The 23,077-nt window shown below is 37.8% G+C and overlaps 1 protein-coding gene across 1 annotated transcript in view; it reads left to right on the top strand.

The window, feature by feature from the left end:
* The first annotated feature begins 1,393 nt into the window (after window positions 1-1,393).
* NDUFB7 (NADH:ubiquinone oxidoreductase subunit B7) overlaps window positions 1,394-23,077 on the top strand; it is a 194,294-nt gene continuing 172,610 nt past the window's right edge. Inside the window, exon 1 of the mRNA XM_044084550.1 lies at window positions 1,394-1,664. Within this exon, the coding sequence (XP_043940485.1) occupies window positions 1,553-1,664 (112 nt within the window). The 5' untranslated portion in view covers window positions 1,394-1,552. The remainder of the gene's footprint in view (window positions 1,665-23,077) is intronic.

Genomic DNA, 23,077 nt, shown 5'->3' with positions numbered 1-23,077 from the left:
GGGTCAACAGATAAGTGGGACACCCCCAAGCAATAAACGCACAAAGAGTGTGCATCTGATGTAGGTAATTTGTGTCCCCAGTCAGAACACCTTTTAAATCATGGACTACCTTTCTTATCTGCCATGATAGGAAAAGGGAACAGCAGAAAGGGTACCAGCAATGGTACAAAAGAATACCTGAAGGAATGAAGAAAGGAAGATTACCAACGATGGTAAGGGAGAAATACCTCGCAGTAAAAGGTGTAGAGTAAAGAGACGAAAACTCAAGAAAACATGGTCGCTAAATGTGATAGGGTAAGAGACAACAAAATAGAAATTTTTCTGACAGAAAAAGTTATATATATGACTAGTCTGACAACAAATATCTATACTTAGCTCAAGAGAAGCAGCTTGACATGACCGAATGGCAATGCGGCAAACGAAATCTGAGGTAACAGGGAGAGGGGGATTATGGGTAAGAATTTAGCTCGGGAGTTTGTTGCTGATGCGAGCTTGGAAAATGGCCGGCTCGGTTCCAAGGTCGGAACCGATTCCCATATGCAAGGAATGAACGAGGATTAACAATATCAGATCTCATGTTTCTACAAAAAAATCCCACTTTGGGCAAATGAAAACATGGCAACCCTAATGTTATATGACGCAAACCAAATCTCTCATAGGCTTTGGCTGCCCCACGGGTACGTGCCTCTTCTCTAATGAATACTGCAACAGTGAAGAGAATTACATCTACTGTCATGGTAAGATTTTTACATAACTATACCTTCTGATGACTGCATATTTCACACTGCGCATTCGGCAATCAATAACCACAGTGGTGCAAAAAAAAAGCTAACCTGCACTTCTTTCAGATATGTTCTAAATCGCATCTTTATTAGCAGCACAGTCCGCCTCACCTCTAAACCTGTTAGCGCAAGAAATCTGGACAAAGCTTAAAGTAAATTGGGGGTCATAAATAGGGACAGATAAAATATTGTTCTTATAAACTTAAACCTTTGCCAGAATAACAGGTTTTATGTTAACATGCATTTTTTTTCTGAAGAATAGAGTCTGAAACTGAAATGAGTATCGTTATTTAGTAACTTCGGTACTCGGTGACTTGTCAGAAAACCCGCACTATGAGGAACAAGCTAAAATATGAGGCAAAAATATGGACAGCCGAGAGGTATGCAGCGGAGTGCGTATTTGTAGTAAAACCATGCAAGACAGCAGACAAAAAAAAGAACGGAGAACTCGCAGCAATTTCTTAAAACTAAACAACCAAAAATAAACGCAACAAATACACATCGAATTACTGTAAATGCAGCCGTGTACAACTACCAAAAATTAACAAGAAAAAATAAGCTCTCTAATATACCGTCAAAGATTTTAACTGCGTGACCTGAAAACGTCAGCACGTCTAAGTTACGTGACGATTGGACGTCGGTATGTCCTAGTGTCACCGCTAGCTTAGCACGTTGATTTTACAGGTTTTGTTGTATGCTGTTTTGTTACTCTTAAGAAGTGAATACTTTTTGTTAAGCAAAAGTATAGTGATAAACAACACGCAATTAGAATGGGGGCACATTTGGTCCGGCGATATATAACAGACCCACAATGTGAACCGGACCCCCTAAATTTGCCGACCTTTGATCCCAAGGTGGGGTTCCCAGATAGGAAGGAGAGAGGTAATGATTATGCTGTGTATTTTCTGCTGTTATTGTTGTAATTGCTGTTTCTGGTTTGCTCTGCTTGCCACTTTTTTTTTTTTTTTTTTTTTTTTTTTTTTTTTTGGTGGGTGGGCGTGTATGGTAAAGTATAGTTGACAGCAAAGGTCGTAGAGGTGTAAACGTTGTTTTGTTGCTGTCGCTAGTTTTTAGAGAGCTAATGCTACCGATTGTTTATTACCTTCACTTTCTCAACGTGACATCACGTTTTAGAGAGAAATAAAGTTTATGCATTTGTATTTTGTAAGGGTAGGTGCATCACTGATCCCATTGGACCATTTCCAGGCTCATCCCCGGAGTCAAACTAAGTAAAAAGATAAGTATCACAAGTCAATATTTGGAGGATAAATGGAACCGTGTATGACTGGGAATGCAAACTCTATAAGGACCGTATCTCACAACGTGTGTAGACATTAATAAATGGTGTAACCTAGGTGTTAAGAGTTAGAGAAATCGTGGGAAATAGACGCTATTTTTCAACCGTCCTTGTTACTCTGTCTGTCGTTATCCCTCCTAATACTAGTGACTTTTGTAGAAAAAAGTGGCGAATTGCACTTAAATAATGATGATAATTACAGCTATAATCTTTTTTTATTTCAGAAAATGTACATATTCTTACTCTATCAGTGTCTGAAGTTTGTGCCCCTGATTGTCCTTGATTTTTTTTTCTGGATTTGTCCCTGGTTTGTTGAGAGCTATGACAAGGCACTTGAGTCTTGTGGCCATTTACTCCTTACCAGTGTCTATCTACCCTTAGACTGTCCTTCTGTTTTTTTTTGGGGGCAAGTTTGAATTTGTGAATGCCCATATGCCCATCCAGTCATTCAGCTCCCATATGTAGGAAGCTAAATGTGTCCCAGTGCTTGTTTTACAGCTGGAGTCTGTTGGGCAAGACACAGATTTATTTGCTGATGAAAATTTAGAACCCTGTGTTTGGTATTTGTGGAGATGCAAGAGATCCAGGACTTCTGGTCTCTAATGGCACAGAAGGCAAGGCATAGCGCTCTCAGAAGTCTGTAGAGATTGAATAAAGGGCAGTGCTTCTAGTCTTTTCTGATAGCTTGGGTTTTAAGCCAGTGATTATCTTACTTGAGAAGTTTTAGGATCTTTATAGTTGTTTGATATTTCTAGGGAAGTACATCTTAAAAGGAGCACTGAATTCAACAAGTGACTTGGTCTTTGCAGAATATAAGGGGACAATGACCATTATAATAGGTCTGGATGGTATTCTTTTGGTAATTAATTGCTCTAAGTAGAAGGACTTTCTGACATTGCTTTTATGTGCTTATCAAAGGAGAGAGAATTATCAACCTATGTACCAAGGTCTTTACCAACATTTTCATTTTGGAGTAGGGTATTGTCTATGTTTGTATGCCAGGGGGAAGGTTTCTTAACCAAATGTGACAGTATTGCACTTTTTAGCATTTCATGTGAGCCCATTTCTCAAACACTTTCTTGTTGAAGGGCTTGGGGGTCAGAGGAGGACTCAACAATGACTCCCAGTTTACAGTCATCTGCAGACATGGTTCATGGTTGTGAAATAAATGCCAAGGGAAAGAGTTCCCAGTGCTGATCCCTGCGGGACACCACAGGCCACCTTCTTACTTGCTACTGCACTGTGTGGTGTCTGTCTTTTAGCTAGTTGGCTATCCATCTTACTTCATTGGGCTCTATTTGTAATGCATTAATCTTACCTACAATGGTGTCATATGACCCTTTCAGGTCGAGTACACTGTGTGAACAGCATGAGTATTGCCATCAGCCCTTTTTTTTTAAAACCCTTTTGAAGAAGTTAACCAGTTTCATTAGATAAGATCATCCTTTGACAAAGTCTGACTCCTGTAGGTCTAACCTGATAAGATTGCTTTAATATCATAGCTGTTGTAATATGTTCCATGATTTTGCAAAACAGTCCAGTTGGATCATTTCTTGGGTCAGTGATGGGGCCGCCCTTGTGGAACTGCATCACAAGTGCTGTGTGCCAAACATCAGAGACAAAATCAGTGACTAAACTTAGGTTAAATAGTTTAAGGAATTGGTCTTCCAGGGCTTGTTTTGTACTATTTATTAACTGACAGATTGCCAGCTATATTGTCAGGTCCTATGGAGGAACTATGGAGAGCACCTCCAGTACATGTTTTTAAGTGATTATAGGGCTCTGCAAGATTCAAGAATATGTGGGCTTTTGATAATTGTCCCGGGGTAAAATTCACACTGAATTTATTTGGTAGAATATTGACAATGTCTGTTGAACAAGAGTAGGTGATGCCATAATGAATAAGTTCCCAGCATTGTATTGGCTTAATGTAGCTAAAGAAGGATTTGTAGATGTCTGTAGCAACAGATGCTAACTTAAGTTCATGGTCTGCTTTAGAAGACCTAATAGTATTTTTCAAGGTTTTAGACAATTTTCTTATGTTATCCATGACAGGAGGGCCCTCTGATTTGCTCTATACCGTAAGTTTTTTTTTTCTTTTATTGTAGAGTTTATTTACGTGGATGGAACATTAGGATGGTGTGTTTTTAAGTTTCCCATTATATTTATATCTAGTTGTGACTGCCATTTCTTTACTTTTATCTAAGTGGACATAGACTTCTTTTATGAAGCTACCTACCATGGCAACTTCTAGGTTGATGTTGCTATAAGTGAATTTTTTTGAAACCTCAACAAAAAAAAAATAGATGTAAGCTTGTTCTGAGAAGTTGCTGCAGTAAAGGGTAGGGCGTATTTTAACTGGGGCATAAACCTTAGCTCAGTATTTTGAGGGCAGGAAATTAGATATTTTTTTTTGCCCAGTTTGTTGATCTTTCTTCTTGTCATTTCAGTGTGGTGGTGTTTAATCTTTGATCTTGCCAGAGACCCAAGTACTAGATTGCTGTTAACAGTTTCAGTGGGTAAAGATGGATTTGTATGAATTTGTCAATCGCTAGTAATTTTTCAAGGTTTTTCAAATGTTCTAAAAGTGAAGTATGTATTTAGAAGGAGTTGATTTTGTGTAACCAAAGAGTTTAGGTGGTCTCTGACTTTTTCTAGTAGTCTCTCTTAGTTGAGAAGTCAGATTTATATATGACCATGTTTTCTACATGTCAGAGTATTAGAATGAAAGGAAGGTCAGAGAAGAGGCTACTGATGAATATGGAAAACAACAGGGAGGGAGGTAATACTATCTGTTATGGTTCTATTTTTTTTTTTTTTGGGTGAGTGCAAAGTGTGAAAGGGGGAGCCACTCTTAACGTTTAGGTGTCTATATGTTGGAAGATGGTTGAAACCACCTGCTGCTTTTTTACTTATGTTTGTTTGGAAGAAGGTGCTTGATACTACGTTATGGTTTACTAAGTCACACGCTTTAATAAGGTCAACAGGCACTGTCCTGGTTTTTTATCATTATCCATGTTTAGTAGAATGCTATCTGTAAAGGTTTAAATAGCTGTCCTCATATTGCTACATGACTAAAAGCCACGTTGATGAGCGGAGAAATATCTGTATTGTTTGTATAAACAGAGACTTGGATGAGAATGAACTGTTGTAGAATATTTTATTAAGTGACCAAGTGATGGTAAGATTGGTATTGGCCCGAAGTCGAATGCTGCTGTTGGGGTAGAGGTTTTACCACTGCTGATTTGCATGTTGGAGGCATGATGTTTTATGTACTGGCCAAGTTAGTGGTGTGGTAGACAGGGTTTTCTAGGTGCCCTTTGTAAAGATTCAGGTTCTCAATCCTAGTCATTTTTCAGTATCTTTTCTTTTTATGTGGTGAAGATAAAAGGGGGAGTACAGGCTGGTGGGACTGGAGAATTATTTGGAGATGTGTTTTGGCAAAATTAGGGGTTGAGTGGGATAGTAATGTTTAGTTGGGCGAAATAGATGAATTCCATCATGAGGTCTTCCCTCAAAAGGTGTCCATTTTTGGTAGGGATATGGCTAGGTGGGTGACTTCTGTATTTCCAGTGCCACCTGAAGGCAAGATTTACCTGTTGCCAAAATTATTTTGGACCATATATTTGGTTTAACAGAGGGAGTTTTATGTTGCCTGACACCTTTTTTTAGTTTTTTCATGGAAATGTATGACTCTGGTCTCATTTGTATGGAGTTTCGAGTTTTTCCAATAGGAACAAGCCGCATCTCTTAGTTTAATGTGTAGTTTTGGAGTGAGCCAGATGTTTTGTTTTGGGTTTAAGTATACTGGCAAGGGGAGAGTACTTGTGCTGTAGTTTTAGTAGAATGGTTCAAATCTTGTCTGCTGCTTCATTTGCTGCAGGGCAGAATTGGAGACCAGTCAAAGTTTGTTTTTTAGGCAAAATGTTACTGTGCTAGGCAGCATTTTAAATTCTGATACCATGATGACTAAGGGGATAGGACTTTGTTACAAGGGGCAGAGGAATAGGAATTTGTGGTAGAGTGAGTTATGTTGGTGTTTATTATTTTTTAAAGGGGGTCAAAGAAGTTATTGACCTTGGGTCTAATGTTTTTTGATGGTCCATATAAAACTTAGATCTGCAAGGAATTCATTCACTTTGTAGCCGAGAGGGCTGAGGAGATTTAAGTTGGAAGCCCCCTAGGATGGTGGTGGATTTGTTTTTCAGGAATATAGTTAATAATTTATAATTAATTTTGTAAGGAATTGTAAATTGTATTTGTTGAATGGGCTAAGTTGTAGTGATATACATTTGCTCTGGCTTTCTTAAAAATATGATCAGAAGAATGTCTTTTTTGTTGTTTGATAATGGATAGCTATTTCTAGCGTTGGCTTGTGCAAGGACATTGTGCTACTACTTTTTTTTTCTTCATTAAATCCAGTATTCTGTTATCGCCAGTACACCTGGGTTTGGGAGGTGAGGAAGGCATCTGATTGCCCTAATTTTGTTGTTGATGGTTCCTGCATTATTAAGTGGAGGTAGAACTTTGTGGCATTACGCTGTTTGGTGGGTTTGTTGGGAGGGGGGAGAGAGAGCCTGGATCAGTTTCAATATTGTGTGTTGGAAAGAATAGGAATGTAATGAAAAGAGGTAGTATAAATGTTTGGGTTTTCTATGACCATTGGACATAGCACAGGTTTTACAAATATGTGGGAGTAAACTGAGGGTAGGAGGAATGTATAACAAGGTCTTTAGTGTGCTGTGGTGATGGGGAGTGAGAGTGGTTGATGATGTGGGAGTGGATAGTTTCAGTGAAGGTAATAATATTGTAATAGAGAATTTATTGGTTTCGATGTGTTTTTGTGTGGGAGAGAAATGTTATGAGGAAAAGTACAACATGGGTTATAGAGGAGTGAGCCAGTGCAAGTAAAATGTATAAGTAAATGAGATAAGAAGTTCCCCACATTCCTGTCATGGATTACCTGATTTTGGTTTCATATTCAGGCATGAAATGTGCATTTTGTTAAAATGAATCATTTCATTGTGTCAGCTTAATAAGAAAATGCTGCCTATTTCCCCATGAAAGCAGGTTTGGCAAAGACTGTTTGTCACATTTCATGTTTTCACAAATGTATGCTGAAATGAAGCCCCTAATTTTTCAAAACTGTGAGAAATTTGTGCCAATTTCCATGTGAAATTTGTTTTGTGGTAGAGAACTGAAGACAGAGTTGGCAAGTAGTGTTATATACAGTTAAGTGATGCTACTTTTCCCCCACACAGAAATGTGTGCTGGCACAAAGCCCCTAATTCATCAGAATTCTAAGATGATAGTAAAAATACCCATTTGTTAAACAGGAAAGACCACTGGGCACACAGTCCAAGGACACTGTGGTTAAGTGACTTGCTTAAGGTCGCACAGTAAGCAAAAGAGGGCTGAAGGAATCAAACTTTATATTTGAAAAGTGCACCTTTAGTGGTTTATGGTATGAAAGGAGCACATATGAGCATGGTTTTTGGTACTTATTTAAATTGTGTAGAGTGTTGTTAAGTAAGGTGATTAAAATGGGTTGTTGTTCATTTACATTGTGCTGTTCTTGAGGAGCATATCCACAGTAACACCACCAGTTTCTTTCAGTTGAAATCCTAATTAAGCCACTTTAGAATCTGTTCTTCCTTCACACTCTTAACTTGATATTCCGAGCCGGCGGAAAACAATACTCAAGCCGCTGAATCACTTACAAACGCCTTCTACCAGCACCTGCAGGACTGCATGGATAAGGCAATCCCAAGCAAAACAAAGACTCTTTGTACCAAAGGCAAGCGTCCAGTCTGGTGGACCCCAGCCATAAACAAACTCTACAACAAAAGGAGGAAGCTACTACAAGATAGAGCAAAATCCTTAAAAGGTAAGACACCCTTGATCACTATAAGTAAAAAACTAAGAGCTCTCATAAAATCATCCAAAGCAAATTTCGAGAGAAAAATAGCTAAAGACTCAAAGACAATCATAAGGCCTTCTTTAGCTATGTTAGAAACCTAGGAGGAAACTCCCAGATATGCTCAGAACTAGTTCAAAATGATGTGAAGATTACTGATCCTACAGACATTGCCAACATACTGGCTGACAGGTTGGAGAGATATCTATACCAAATGAGTGCAGCCCCCAAACATCTCCAAGTGAGAACTGCTCTCAAAACACAGCATCCATGGGACCCAATGAGGAATTAAACCCACAGCTAGGACAGCTGTTTAATCAAAACTGTGGTCCCACTTCACAAAGGCGGTGCCTCCACAGACCCTGGAAATTACCGCCCATTAGCTTGACAAGCCTTATCTGCAAAACCATGGAGAGGATCATAATGGACCTCATAAATAAAGACATAGGGAATTTGCAGACTTTGGATCCAACCCAGTTTGGCTTTGTCAAAGGCAGATCATGCCTTTTAAACTTGGTTGACTTTTGAAACAGTCACCAAAGCCATTGATGAGGCAGTCCATACAGCCTACCTCGATCTGGCTAAGGCCTTCGATACAATACCCTATCATTGAAAAACTCATCAGCTTAAATGTTAACCCATACATCACAAGATGGGTTGCAAACTGGCTGAGTGACAGAACCCACAGGGTCAGAGTTGCTGGCGCCATGTCAGACTCAAAGCCTGTCACAAGTGGTGTCCGTACAAGCAAACACAGGAGGGTTATGGCTGACAAAGTTTGCAGATGACCACATCTGACACAGATATCCTTCAGAAGGGTCTCACAGAAACGGATAACTGGTGCCAGAGCCGTTAAATGCCAAAAAAAACAAGGTTACCCCTAGCTACCAAATAGGTGGCAATCCACTGAGCACAGAAGAAGTTATCAGGGACCTGGGGACCCAGGTTGGTAGTAGTCTGTCATTCGACACCCATGTAGCTAAAGTAGTTAGGAAGTCCTTCTACATTGCCCACCTTATCATGAAGGATTCTCATCTAGATCAAGTTTACTCATCACTCATCAGACCAATGATTGAGTACAATGCCCCATTCGGAATGTATCTGACCCGACACTTGCAGCAGCTGGAGAGGCCACAAAAGTTCCTCACCAAAAGGATAAAGGGTCTCAAGACTGAAAGAACTCCAGCTCTATTCAGAGAGGTGACCTTAACATACAAGGCCATGTCAAACCCAGATTTGATGAATATGCTTCACCTCAAAAATCTAGATCCATCAGAGCCACAAGGGCGGGAGACTTAAACGATTCATCACCCAAAGACTCACATGTGAGGCAGAGCACCGCTGGCCTTGTTCAAGAGAAATCTTGACCAATGGATGAGGCACAGCAAAATAATGGGTATAGTTCCCCATACTAAAGGGGTGGCGTAAGCCACAAAACAATGGGCTAGGCTTATAAATGCCCTCGGGCAGATAGCCTAGTATGAACCTATGAACAATGCCCCCCCCCCCCAAACAAGTTTTAATAAAAACATACATTTCTTTACATACTGTGATGTCCATATGCATCTTGCACTCCTACCTCCAGGTGGTTAGTCTGATCATTTTTAAATTTACATTTTCTCAATTTACAGACGGCAGACTCAACCCAGAGAGTGTTGCAGAATTTAAGACAATCAACACATTACTTTCATTTTAATTTACTTTCTCAAAAACACTGCCATAACACCCCCAAGTTCATCAGCCTCATAATAAACCCCTTTTTAATTTATTATTATTTCCTTTCATTAAAGTTTTTTTCCTGTTTGTGTCTTTTCCTTTTTAGCATATCTCTGACATTTTCCTCTTCCAGTGGTCCCATTTTTTTACTATGACTGGCATTTGGGTTCTTCTGCAAGAGTTCGTTCTCACATCTTTTTCACCTCATCTGTTAAATTTTTTACATGTCTTATTTCTGTCTCCTGATTTGATGCCCATTTTCAGGTTATAGTCGTCTTAGCTGTAATCCGTAATAATGTTATTAGCACTCCAATGTACCTGTTCAATTTAGGGTCGTCCACCCAACTTGAGTGAAAATGCCTCTCTCTCTCTCTCTCATTGACCATTCTGTATCTCGCAAATGCTAAATAAGGTTCACTAAGGTGCCCTTGTATCCCTCCAACTTTTCACATCCCCAAAAGATGTCTCTAATCCCCCTTTACATAAGATATCCTGAAAAGGTGTTGAAGATGTGAGGAAAGTGTAATCTGTGCAAAAATATATATGCAGGCACTTCCATCCAAATAAACTCTCTGGGCTTAAATGTCTTTTTTTTTTTTTTTGGGGGGGGGGGGTAGCTTCCTAACTATGTGCAATATCTATTATGTTTAGATCTTCTTGTCACTTGTGACAGCCTAATTTTTACTGACCAAATATTCTGTAGTAACACCTTATATTTAGCCTGTTAGGTTTTTTTCTCATGTACTGGACTACATTTTGACGAATTCTGGTTTCCTCAAAGAACTTTAACTCCTCTTTTTGTCATATTCTCTTAGAATATTGTAAATTCCATCATCTTCTAATAATTCTTATGGTTGTATCGGGATCTGGTACAAATTTCTGACCAATCTAATGTTGATCTCGTTTATGCTGTTGTTCCCACTACTTTTCCTATGCCACCAACGCATTGCATCTTGTGCATCTGCTCCTCCATACTGCTTTATAAGTCCAATAGGCCAGGCTTTGAATTTGAATTTCCATTTACCGTTTTTCTTTCTTCAGAATTGCATCTGACCAGATGTTATATCTCTTCACCCCCCCTTAAATTAACTTAATTTTCTTCCACTTTGCTGTGTATTCCTTAATTGTATGTTATGTATGAAATTAACTCGCATGTGCAGTCCAAAAATATTACTGCCAATGTGTTACTGCTAAACAAACCCACCCAACTCTTAAGGCAAAATCATTTCTGTCCAACTTACTCTTGCCCCCTTCCCCCAAACACACACCCTCAGATGCTGTATATTTTCTAATTGTATTCCCGAATTTCTTCCCTGGGTCAAACAAAAAATGATTGATTGAGCTAGGTATAGTACTAGTGGGACCAGAATTAGCCTGTATTTTTTGGTTCATTTGACGTGACATCAGCTTCCATTTTCTAATCATAATTACTTTTTGTTTTAAACATCGACAATTTGCAATTTAAGTCCAGTTATTTCTCTTGGAATGTGGTTATCAAAACTCCTATATATATTTAAATTCGGAATGTTCCCAGAGTTCTGGAAAAGTTTGCCTTAAATTCCAAGGCTGCATATAGTTGGCACACAATCCCTTAGTCTTGTCTTCATTTATTTTATAACCAGCAGTTCTAGAAAATTGTCGTAAAATGTCAAATAACTTTGGTATATTCTTGTCTGGGTCTGTAATATACAAGATCGTGTCATCTGCGATAATGCTAACATTTTGTTCATCTTGCTCCAAGCTCATCCTTTTAGTTCTGAGTGCCTTTTTTTTCTTTTTGCCTAATCACATTTTTTATGGTAACTGTTTTGTATAAATAGCAAATAATGAGGGTGACATAGGATATTCCTGCTTCGTTTGGCAGGACAGCTCAAATTCACTTGACATCCTAGCATTTGATTTTTATCACTTCATTCAAGTCCCTGTATATTTCTTGGAAAAGTGTTGTAAAATCCATGCTGTATACTCATTACTGTCATAACTTCAAAAGCTTTTTCAGTATCAAACCTGTTAGAAATTATTCATTTTTTTGCTGCCCTATATTGTCTTAAGTATGTTGTCAAATGTCTGCCTACCCCTTACAAATCCACAGTGATTTCAACTTTATCACTTCTGGGATAATTCCAGCTAAAGTTTTATAACCATGGTTCAAAACTGAAATCTGTCAATAGGATCCTGGGTTACAAGGGTGCCTCCCTTTCTTAAGAAGTGCTGATGGGTTCAGGCTTCTAGGTGGTGAAACTTTTACCTGTGATATATTTGGTTGGGGAGACATGGCTGAAGTGGCATTCAGCTGCAGAAACGTATGACTTTTACAAATTTCCTTTGGGCAAAGAGAAGCATGGAGTACCATGGCTTCATTAAACGTGTGTATGGGCAGGATAAGTAAAGTGTTTTGCTCTGCATACAGTATGTGCTTATGTAAGTACAACATGTAGTAGTGTGCTAATAAAAAGGCACTGTCCATTGTGCACTGCGCTTTTACTGCCACTGACATGTCTGCTGCTGATGCCTGTTATACTTCCTGATGTCTTTTGGTTCCCTTGGGGGCCATGCACATTTTCCCTCTGTGCATTTGGTTACTGAAGCTGTGGGCGTTGCACTGTTTCTGTTTGCCCACAGGAAATTTGCAACAGCCATATATATCTGCAGCTGAATGCCACTTCAGCCATATGTCTCCAACCATTTAAAATGAAGGGGAAATATCTTGCCACCTAGGAGCCTGAACTCAGTACTAATATTACAGCTTTTTTCCATGACTTTGGTAAAACCCTTTCCTTTAGAACTGGGTTAAATAGTTTCTTATTTTGAGATTATTAATGTTTTGAATTTCTTCAAAAATTCCTCCAGGAGTCCATCCCACCCTAGAGATTTCCCCAGTGCATGCGTCTGCAATTACTGTTTTTTTTTTTTTTAAGAAAATTTTTATTACTTGAACATATTTATAATATATACATACACATGAAGAAATTCAACATCACATACTGTTCTACACTATCAGGAATACATTACCTTGATGATGCAGTCGTGTACAATCAACACAATGAGCTTTGGTATTTCAGTAGCAGCAATTCAAGGTTGTCCATCCATCCATCCTCAACCCCTTTTTCCAATCTGTGCACATGGTTTCAGGGTGTCGCTGCAACAGTCATCTAGAGACAAGGTTTATGCGGCCGGGTCCCAACTTCTGAAAGTCTTAGTATGATGTGTAGATCTTGTTTTGATCACTTCTTTTTCGGTTTTATATAGTATTGCTGTTAAATTTAAAAATTCTTTGAATGTAGGAACTGAATTTGATTCCCAATTTTTGTAATAACTTTTCTTGCGACTGCCAGGAGATTCCGCAACAGTTTTTGTTGTTTGGCTTTTACATATAAAGGAGTGGGACATTCACTGGGGTTATTCTAGTTAAAGAAAAATTGTCTACTACAACTCCTTAAAAACGTACTTATCTTTTTTCAATATTAATTTAATTGTTTGCAGTCCATAAAGGTATGTCCAATCAGCTTTTATACCTTAACTATATCTCCAGCAGACTAAAGAAGTCATTTTACTAAACTTATAAATTTTATAGGGAGTAACATTCTCTTTGTATATTTCTACATAAAACTATCCAGTATAAAAATATTCTGTGTATATATATTTCTACATAAAATTTTCCAGTATAAACCTGTCGTTTGACTAATTTATGTAACAAAAGTTTTATTCTTATCGTCTATTGAGTCACATGGTCCACTACTGTCTAAAAAGTTCCAGAATTTTGCATCAAAATTATTATTAGTTTTAATTAATTTCTATAACTTGGACAGGCTTCCTTTGTAGGTCAGTTTATCCTTCATGATAGCATTCATATAGTAATACAGTGGGGGAATAGGGTTTTGTTCTTCTTCACTCATATTATCTACAAATTCATTTAATTTCTTACTGATGGATAATAACTGGTTAACAGATTCATCCAACTTATAATCATTCATTAAATATTCTAGCGACATAGCGTTTCCTTTTTGAAAGCAATCGGACCATAATACTAATCCATTTTTTTTAGTAAATTCATTTTAACATTGTTCTGATTTTTCTTATTTGTAGAGGTTTGTGCAGTGGGAAAGCACAAACATTTTCATTTTGATATTAATGGAGTTTTAAAAACATATTTCTTAACTGTTTTAAGAATTGATTTTGTACATGCAGAGTCCAAAGATTTAAAATGAATTTCCTACTAAGGTAAAGTTTATTAACCAGATGAAAGGATTGCTACATATTTCTAATTTTTCATATTAGATACATTTAGAAGAATTTATTGTTATTGGGCTTAATAAGTTTCTAGCCACTCTCTCTCCTATTCTATGCAAATCTGCTTCTTCCAAAAAGGATCGTTCTTACCTCAACCAGTCTCTTTCCTTTTTTGTTCTTTATATAATCTCATATTATTCCTTGGAAATTTCTCCTATTTCATTTTGATCTCTTACCATTTTCCTAGCTCTTTGTTTTCCAAATGCTATGCTCCGTCTTTTGCTGTCTCAATTTATATGCTAAAACTCTGTTGTTTTGCAGTATTTATATCTAATTAAGTCCTCTGTGCTCTCTTCTTCCGCTCTGTGTGTCTTACATTTCTAAGTCCTGTAAGTTTTCATTCTTCTTTTTCTCCTTTCGTCAGACCATCCTTTCTATCCTGTACTTTTTTTTTTTTTGTCTAATCACACAGTTTCCCTTCCCCCTCTGTCTTTCTAGGAATTTTCTAATGTTCACAGTAAATTTCTGAATACAGCTTTTATTTTGGCCCAGTTTATTATGTCATTTGCTTTCTTGTCTGACTTACAAGAATCGCTTTGCACCTGTTCTTCAGGCTTTCCAAAGTTTTTGTATTTCTTGACTGTCCTAGTTGAAATCTCCTGTCTCTAAAGTTCTCCTCATCCCAGGTTTGTCAATTTAGTTTTTTACTAAAACATGACCTAAAAACAGTATTGGATGTGTTTGCATTCCCACTAGTAAGTATACATGTTCTTTCGTTATATATAGTCAGTCCGACTGTGATTCTGTTCCAAATTGTTCAGACATATAACTTCTACCTTACTTTCTTACATCCATTAAGCCATACAGTCTGAGTGTTATCGCGTAAACAGAAAAAGGAGTATCAAACCACAATCGGAACCAGATAAATTACATGCAGCAAAATGTAATAAAACACGAAGTCTTTAATCCATCCAGCAAAGTACAAAGTAAGCGCTTTCGCATAGGAAATCCCACGCTTCATCAGACAATTAAACAATGCAGATAACATCCCCATTTTATACTCTCCAAACACAGTAAGGCGGGAAAATTAACTAAACAATCAATCAATTAACAAACCAAAAAGTTTGTAACTAAATGCATATTCAGACTGCCTCACCGCTGTTGTTCTACTAAATATAATACATATATTAATGCAAAGAAATTCATTAACCAAACAATAATGACAATGATAGTAAAAATAAAATAAAAATAAAAATGAGAATAAAAATACAGACTATATAAAAAGAACATATAAATTATAAATGTAGGCATGGATATAAAAAACATTCCTGATTTCATTAAGGTCCAAGATTGTAGTAGTATATACAAATGGACTTAGGACATATAACTATGACTAACTAATAAGAAATTATTATATATATGTATATATAAACAAATATAGTAATACTATAAAACTAATCAAAAATGATAAAAAAATAAGCAAAAAATATATATAATATAATGAACATAGACACTTATCATGGACTATTCAATCATCATACTATGAAAACCGTCTATGTGCTGATGCATGCAGCTTAAAAATAGAATTAAATATATATGGTAATATATGGGAATGTATAGACTTTCTAGTCATCTAACAAAAAAGGCGTAAAAGTGAAAAAGCATATATATGTGTATACAAAAATGTATTTAAAATTCATACATATACACAAAAATATATATATGCATGAAAAATATATATAATATGCATATTTCAACCTTACATATAGCCACAATATAGATGCAAACATGAACAAGATTCCAACATTGTGGATAAAAAATGTATATATAGAAAATATGGAAAATATATATATATATATATATATATATATATATATATATATATATATATATATATATATATATATTTACATGTGGAAAATGGAACATGACAGTATAAAACCAAAACTTGAAATTAAAAGTTAAAAAATATCACATCACTACTAGATGCTATTCAATTCAAGTACTGGTCTTATCGACACATAATTGTTCAACCCTGGAGGTAAATGTGAACCAAGCTGTAGAATCCATTTCAATTCAACCAAAGCAAGTTCATTAGCTAAATCTCCACCCCGTAGCCTCTGTCCTAATATTTGTAGTACTCTAAAAGAAAAACCATGAAACCATGTGAGGGAAATTCCATTACATGTTTAGCTAGGGCATTAGTTTCTTTAGACTTCCGAATGTCATATAAATGATTATAAATCCTATCTTGCAACCTCCTAGTAGTCAGCCCCACATAAAACGCCTGACAACAATTGCAGGTTGCAAGATAGATTAAATTCTTGGTGTTAACATGTAGCATGGAACTTAGGAAAAAATTTAAACTGAGTAAGAGGGTTCCAAAACTGTTGTGTATTCACTATATAGGGGCAACGTCTACAATGATTACAAGGGAAGGTACCACAAGGTAATGGCATGAGGCTTACAGATGGTGAAGCAACATGATGGTCATTACCCAAGATCAATTTCAAATTCTCACTGTTCTTGAAGAGGAAACTAGGTCTAATACCTACTAACTTTTTGGTGCTATTGTCTATCGTGAGTACATTCCAATCACTGGATATGACTGTTTTGATAGCATTAATGTCACTAGTATATTTAGTGACATATTTGACTGTATCTGTTGGCCTAGAAAACTTGGTTCCAGCAGAACAGTTTCTAAGCCTGGCTGACTGTTTATCCATAGGACATTCCATATGACTCTCTATACCTAAAGTACCAAGGGTATCCCGCCTGATACTACTAACCATGGCACGGTTATACCCCCTATCCAAAAATAGTTTCCATTGTATCTGCTTCTTCCAAAAGGGGCTGTCCCTCTCTACATAGTCTCTGCACCCTGAGGAACTGGCTCTTGACAATGCCAGGAAACACAGTCCTCGGGTGCATGCTATCAAAAGGAAGCAGACTATTCTTCCATACTGACTTCCTGTATAGAGTCGATCGAATGGAACCATCACTAGATAATTTCAACGTCACATCCAGAAAATGGATCTTTTTGGATGAAACCTCACTAGTAAACCTAAGGAAGGTGGTAGTTGTTTCCAAGTATCCCAAAAAGTTCTCAAAATCCTCTCTAGTCCCCCCCCAAACTATGAGGATATCATCCACGAAATGTCTATACAGTTGAACATACCTATACATTTCATGTGGAAACAAAAACTGTTTCTCCCATTGTAGGACCACTAGATTAGCATAGGTATTGGCGCAGGGGGTGCCCATGGCTACCCCCCCACTGCTGTAAGTAATGCTGACCTCTAAACAAAAAGACATTGTTGTATAACACAATTTCAAGTAGCTGGCGAACCAAGATCTTCCTATCACTACTAAAACTATGCTCGTTAGCCAAAAGCTCATTCAAAAACTGTATACCTATATAATTCGGTATAGACGTAAACAGACTGTTTACATCTAAGTTAATGAGCAGGTAATCAGTGGATATATCTAGTCAAAGTACTCAGGGTGTCCAGCAACTCATAAGTATCCTTCAAAATAGAAGGATATTTAGTGATAACAGGTCTAAGTAGATACTCCAGAAAACTAGACACATGAGATGTGACCCACCCTTCGCTGGAAACAATCGGCCTCAAAGGTACAGGTATAACTCCCTTGTGGATCTTTGGGAGACCTTTTATAATGGGTGTCACAGGATGTTCAATGTGTAGGTATTCAAAGACCTCAACACTGATTTGTCTACACATTAACAAATCATGTAGAACATCATGCACATTGTGTATGATAGAATTGACATTGTCCTCATTCATCTCTTTGTTGGTAGCAATATCTGAAAGCATAGATGTCATAGAAGTCTCATAGTCCAAAGTATTCATTATAACTATGCCCCCACCCTTATCAGCAGGCTTAATAGTGATATCATGATTACTTTTAAGTGCAGATAATGCCCTAGATTCATCTATAGTTAAATTATAAAATCTACCTTTCTTGTTAGTACTAGAAAACAAGACATAAAAATCATTTTCACACAGCCTTAGGAAAGAATCAACATGGGGCGGCATAGGGGGTGTAAAACAACTATTACGTCGAAACTTATGTGGCCCATCATTCATATCCAGTGCATCATGTTTATCTATAAAAAATCTGAGTGTTATAAAATAATTTTCCTTCTGGCAATATCTTCCCTTGTGTATGACCTATACTTACATCCGCATCCTCCTTCACTGTTACTAAATTATAATTCCCTCCTAGCATGCTCACATCCTGTTGGAAGTCAGTTACAGCTGTTATTTTAATCATTTCTTCTTGTCTTGCAGTGGACAGTATATAAAAGTTGACAAAAGTTACCCTGCATCCACCCTAGTATCCTCTGGTTAACGCGTATCTTACTTTTTCACCCACCTTTACCGTCTTTGTATTAGAACATTACCCCCACCGTGATTTTTGCTCAGGAATGGGCAGGGCCTACATGATTGACAGTGCTGAGTGACAAGCCATGCAGATTTTACAGTGTCGCAGTGAATATTTGTAACACAGGCTTCATGCTTTATGTTCTCTTTAATTAGAGTTACCACAGCTTTTAGTATGCAACATGTAAAACAAAGATTAAATAAAGTTATCCTTATTTTCTACATTTGTAAGTGCACTGTCGAAACCACCGCATGTCCTGGGTGTTCGACTTGCTTTGTCACTTTGTACTTAGGCTTAACCGCATTACTGTGTTGTAGGGTAAGAAGCGGGTCAGAAGGGCAGTATGTACGCAGTACCCACATTCCTATTTTGCACTTCGGACCCATAACCCGTGGACCCACCCACCTTTCTTTGGTATGATGTTGTGCAGTAATTGCTTTTGCAGGGGGGGCAAGCCCCCCTACCCCCCATCTTTCTTTAAAAATTTTTCTGGAGATAAAGCAACAAGCAATATTCTAAGGCAGTGGGACAATAAATACATGTAATAAATGCAATAAAAAAGACCTCCCAGAAAGGTCGCCACCCGCACCTTTACAGAACAGAAATTCTAAGTCTGTGTAATAGTTTTTATATGTGCAGCATACTATGTGTTCGTACCCCTCCCCTTTAAAGAATTGTAATTCTCAGCGTAATTGTGTAATACTTTTGTATAAATGCAGCATATTCTGTGTTCATTTGAATAGGTAAATCTGTTTGGATTGGTACAGCATTTGTAAGTACACGTTCTGCCAAATTATTTAGTCTAAATTGTAATTTATCGAAGCTTTTTATCACTGCAAATTGGAAATCCTGGTACCAGCAAATAAGGGAGAAAAGGCTTTGTATTTAAATAATTACAAAGTTTAGCATACTCATCTTTCTGAGGATGTGTTTTCCATGTTTATTCAAAGCACTTTTCAAAATAAACGTCATGAGCAAAGTGCTGGGCGGGGTTTGGGCGGTGCTTGCTAATGTCTAACACAAAACCCCTATACCTATTCATTATTTAGTGAGATTCCCTGTTGTATTAAGATTATTACCCCCTTTCCCATTACTGTACTGCTTTAGCTGAGTAACCTGTTTTAAATCCCTTCTTCTTCAATTCCTTGTGCCTTTCTTTGTTCATGTGAGTCTCTTGGAGCATGATTACATATGCCTTCATCTTTTTTATGTATTCTAATATCCTTTCTCTTTTTTTTTATCTGTGAGCCTGTTCACATTCTATGTTATGACTTTTAAGTCATTTCCTCCCATTTACACTTCTACGTCCTTGGCTTCAACTCTCTCTCTGGCAGTGTAATGTTCTTTCATACTCTAAACTCCTTAACCTTAGCAACTGCTTAATTTCATGTCACTGTGCATAATTCAATAAAAAAACTAGCCCAACATGAAACTTCACTATAAGGTGAATGAGAGATCAACTATATACATTCCCATTTTCCACTGTCCCTTGCAAGTCTTCTTCCTGCAAGTCTTCTTGGAATAAAATGAGATGTTGCTCTTCTAAAGCACCCTAACATTGTGTCTGCTGTGATCTTCTACTCAACACTTCTCCCCAGTCTCTTGCAGTCACTACTATTACTGCTCCTACCAGCTTGAATCCCACCGAGCATGATTTTTTTATCCTGGTGCAAATACTGTTAGCTCCCATCATTTTTTTAATTCATGAGTTAACTAAGAATGAAGCATCTAAGCATGCAGTTACTAAAAAAATGTCAACTCCTCTTTCCCACTGTATATACTGTCATATTCCCTCTCGCACATCGCTTTCACTGAATGTTACTCCTATTATTCAATGTGCCCTATTGGACATGAGATGTACATTTTATTTATAGAGATGCCATAAATTCTTTAAGAAAATATAGTCTTCCCATTACCCTCAAAATTCTGAAGAGACTGTACCCAGTTGTCTGCTTTTATTTGGTATCGCCTTCCTCACAAAGAGGTATACTGTGATATATGTACATGTACTCTCTCACATGCAAACGGTTACTGGCTACCTTAACTGTAGCCAGTGTTTAGTACATTGTCTACCATATTGATAACCATACTAAGTGTGTGTAGTCCACTCTAGTATTCAATTAATATATATTTTTGTCCATGTAAAAATTTATGTCAACAGGTTTCATTAAATTGTAAGCAGTCCTGTACTATTCCTATTAAGTGTTCTCATGTTACTAACTTCTGTTTCCTCTTGCCATTTCTCCAGCTGTTTCTCGATCACTGCTTGTCTGCCTGTGGGACCCTCTTCATGTTAAAGCACTTGCACTTCTGGGCCATATTGTCCTTAACCTTCTGGGTGAGCCTCTCTATTTCTTTCCACTTGTCCTGCATTTTTCTTCTAAAAAGGGGCAGAAGTTGAGCTGGTACTTTTCCTCTGTCCTTCAGTTAACACATTTCCTTTGTCACCATTCATTTGTACAGAATGTTGATTGAATTACGGGTACCTGTCACTCTCCTGTCCACAGTCCTTTGGGCTTCTAAAATGTTTTTGTTTCAGCAGGAAAATGGAGTCTGAAAATCATAGGATATTTTAAATTTTAAATTCAGAGCTCTACTTTCCCAGAATAATGGAGGTAATGTGTTTCCTTTTTGTGTAGTTCTAGAAGAGTAATCTTGATCCACAAAAAGTCTTTCCATCTAATAGTAGTTCTTTCCCTTATTTTCAGTTTTTCACTTGGCAGTTTTTATTATAAATGGAAGGTTTGTACTTTAGTGTTGGTCCAGGGAGTCTTTTGTACATTGATACACACTCACTCTGTGCTTTGCCAAGCAGCACTTTGTCTTGGGGCAGACCAGTTCTTTTGCTTAACTGTTCAACCATGAATCTTTTGCAGTGTAAGCCTTCCACGTTTTCTAACACATTTGAGAATCAAAAATGTTCATGTCTTTCTCTCTCTAGATCCTGTAATTCGAGCATTTATTTCCTTTTAATGCTTCCCGGTGGTGCAGTGGTTAGCGTTGCCGCCTCACAGCAAGAGGTTCTCCGGTTCAATTCTCGGCTGGGGTGCCTTCTGTGCGGAGTCTGCATGTCCTCCTTGTAGTCGAGTGGGTTTCCTCCCACATCCCAAAATCATGCAGTAGGTGGATTGGACACTCTAAATTGGCCCTAGGTGTGTGTGTGTGTGTGTGTGTGTGTGTGTGTGTGTGTGTGTGTGCCTTCTGTGGAAGGTTGGGTACCGGGCTGGCAACTCAACACCGTAAAACTCCACTGCCAATCATGAGCGGACAGATGATCCGCTGTGGCGACCCCTAACCGGGATAATCCAAAAGAAGAAGAAGATGATTTCCTTTTAATGCTTCTTGTGTGGCTTCTAACTTGGCCAACTGTAACTTGTGTTTACTTTTCACTCTTTCCTCAGTTTCTATCATCTGAATGTGCTGAAAAAGCTCTCTGTTTTTTTTCAAGTATTTTGTCCGTTCTTTTGATAAATTCTGTGAGCAATTTATCCATCTTAACAATCTCATTAAAACCTCTGTCGAGTTTTGTATTTGTGTCTGCCATTTTACTGACCTTCTGATAATGTAGCTCTTTTCCTTCTCTACACAATTTCTCTCTAACACTACTGCTGTAGGGCTGACATTCCACAGCTGTTTTTCTTCCAAGTTTCTTAACTTCTCCTACTTTCCTTTAGTCATCAGGTGAATATTTATCCTATATGTACTTCAGAAACCTTGCTCTTGACTAGAACAGGTCAGATTAACTAAATATGTATTTTTTCACTGATTGAAGGGCTCAAGTCAAGTGTCTTCAGCTCAGCGGATTACCGCAAGCCCTGTGTATTAATTTGAATAGTGAAGTGTAGCTAGTTCTCCACACACTCCCGGTGTGCAGAGGAGTAATGGAAAATAGGAAGCTTTACCCTTAATGCGATAATGCATTCCACATAGCCACCTCTCTTGTTGGAGTAATAAAGATTCCTCTGTTTCCAGATTACACATCACACCTTAATTGCACAAGGTGTCCTCTGTCTTGACTGGTGACAAGTAGAAGTCATAAACATGACCCTTGTTCTATTTGTGTGTACAAAACATGCTCTTTTCCTACCCTCCTTTACGCCAGTGAGCATGCAAAGTATTTTCCCACAAAGCATTTCGCCATCTTTCTAGTTTCCCTATGAAACGTTTCAGGCAACAGCTTCTCTCTTTGCCTTCTTATTTGCTTTCTTATTTGCAATGGTGATGGACAGGTTGACAGACACGATCAGACAGGAGTCCCCATGGACTATGATGTTTGCAGATGACATTGTGATCTGTAGTGAGAGTAGTGAACAGGTGGAGGAGACCCTGGAGAGGTGGAGATGGTCTCTAGAGAGAAGAGGAATGAAGGTCAGCAGGACTAAGACAGAATATATGTGTGTGAATGAGAGGAAGGATAGAGGAATGGTAAAGATGCAGGGAGTAGAGGAGGCGAAGGTGGATGAGTTTAAATACTTGGGATCAACAGTTCAGAGTAATGGTGAATGTGGAAGAGAGATGAAGAAGAGAGTACAGGCAGGATGGAGTGGGTGGAGAAGAGTGTCAGGAGTGATTTGTGACAGACGAGTACCAGTAAATGTGAAAGGGAAGGTCTACAAGAGGGTAGGGAGACCAGCTATGTTATATGGGTTGGAGACAGTGGCATTGACAAAAAGGCAGGAGTCTGAGCTAGAAGTGGCAGAGTTAAAGATGTTAAGATTTACACTGGGT

Source organism: Protopterus annectens, chromosome 9.part0 (genome assembly GCF_019279795.1).
Source record: "Protopterus annectens isolate FY-2018-M chromosome 9.part0, PAN1.0, whole genome shotgun sequence".
Classification (NCBI taxonomy): domain Eukaryota; kingdom Metazoa; phylum Chordata; order Ceratodontiformes; family Protopteridae; genus Protopterus; species Protopterus annectens.
The sequence above is the reverse complement of the archived record's forward strand: the minus strand, read 5'-3'. Positions and strand labels throughout refer to the sequence as shown.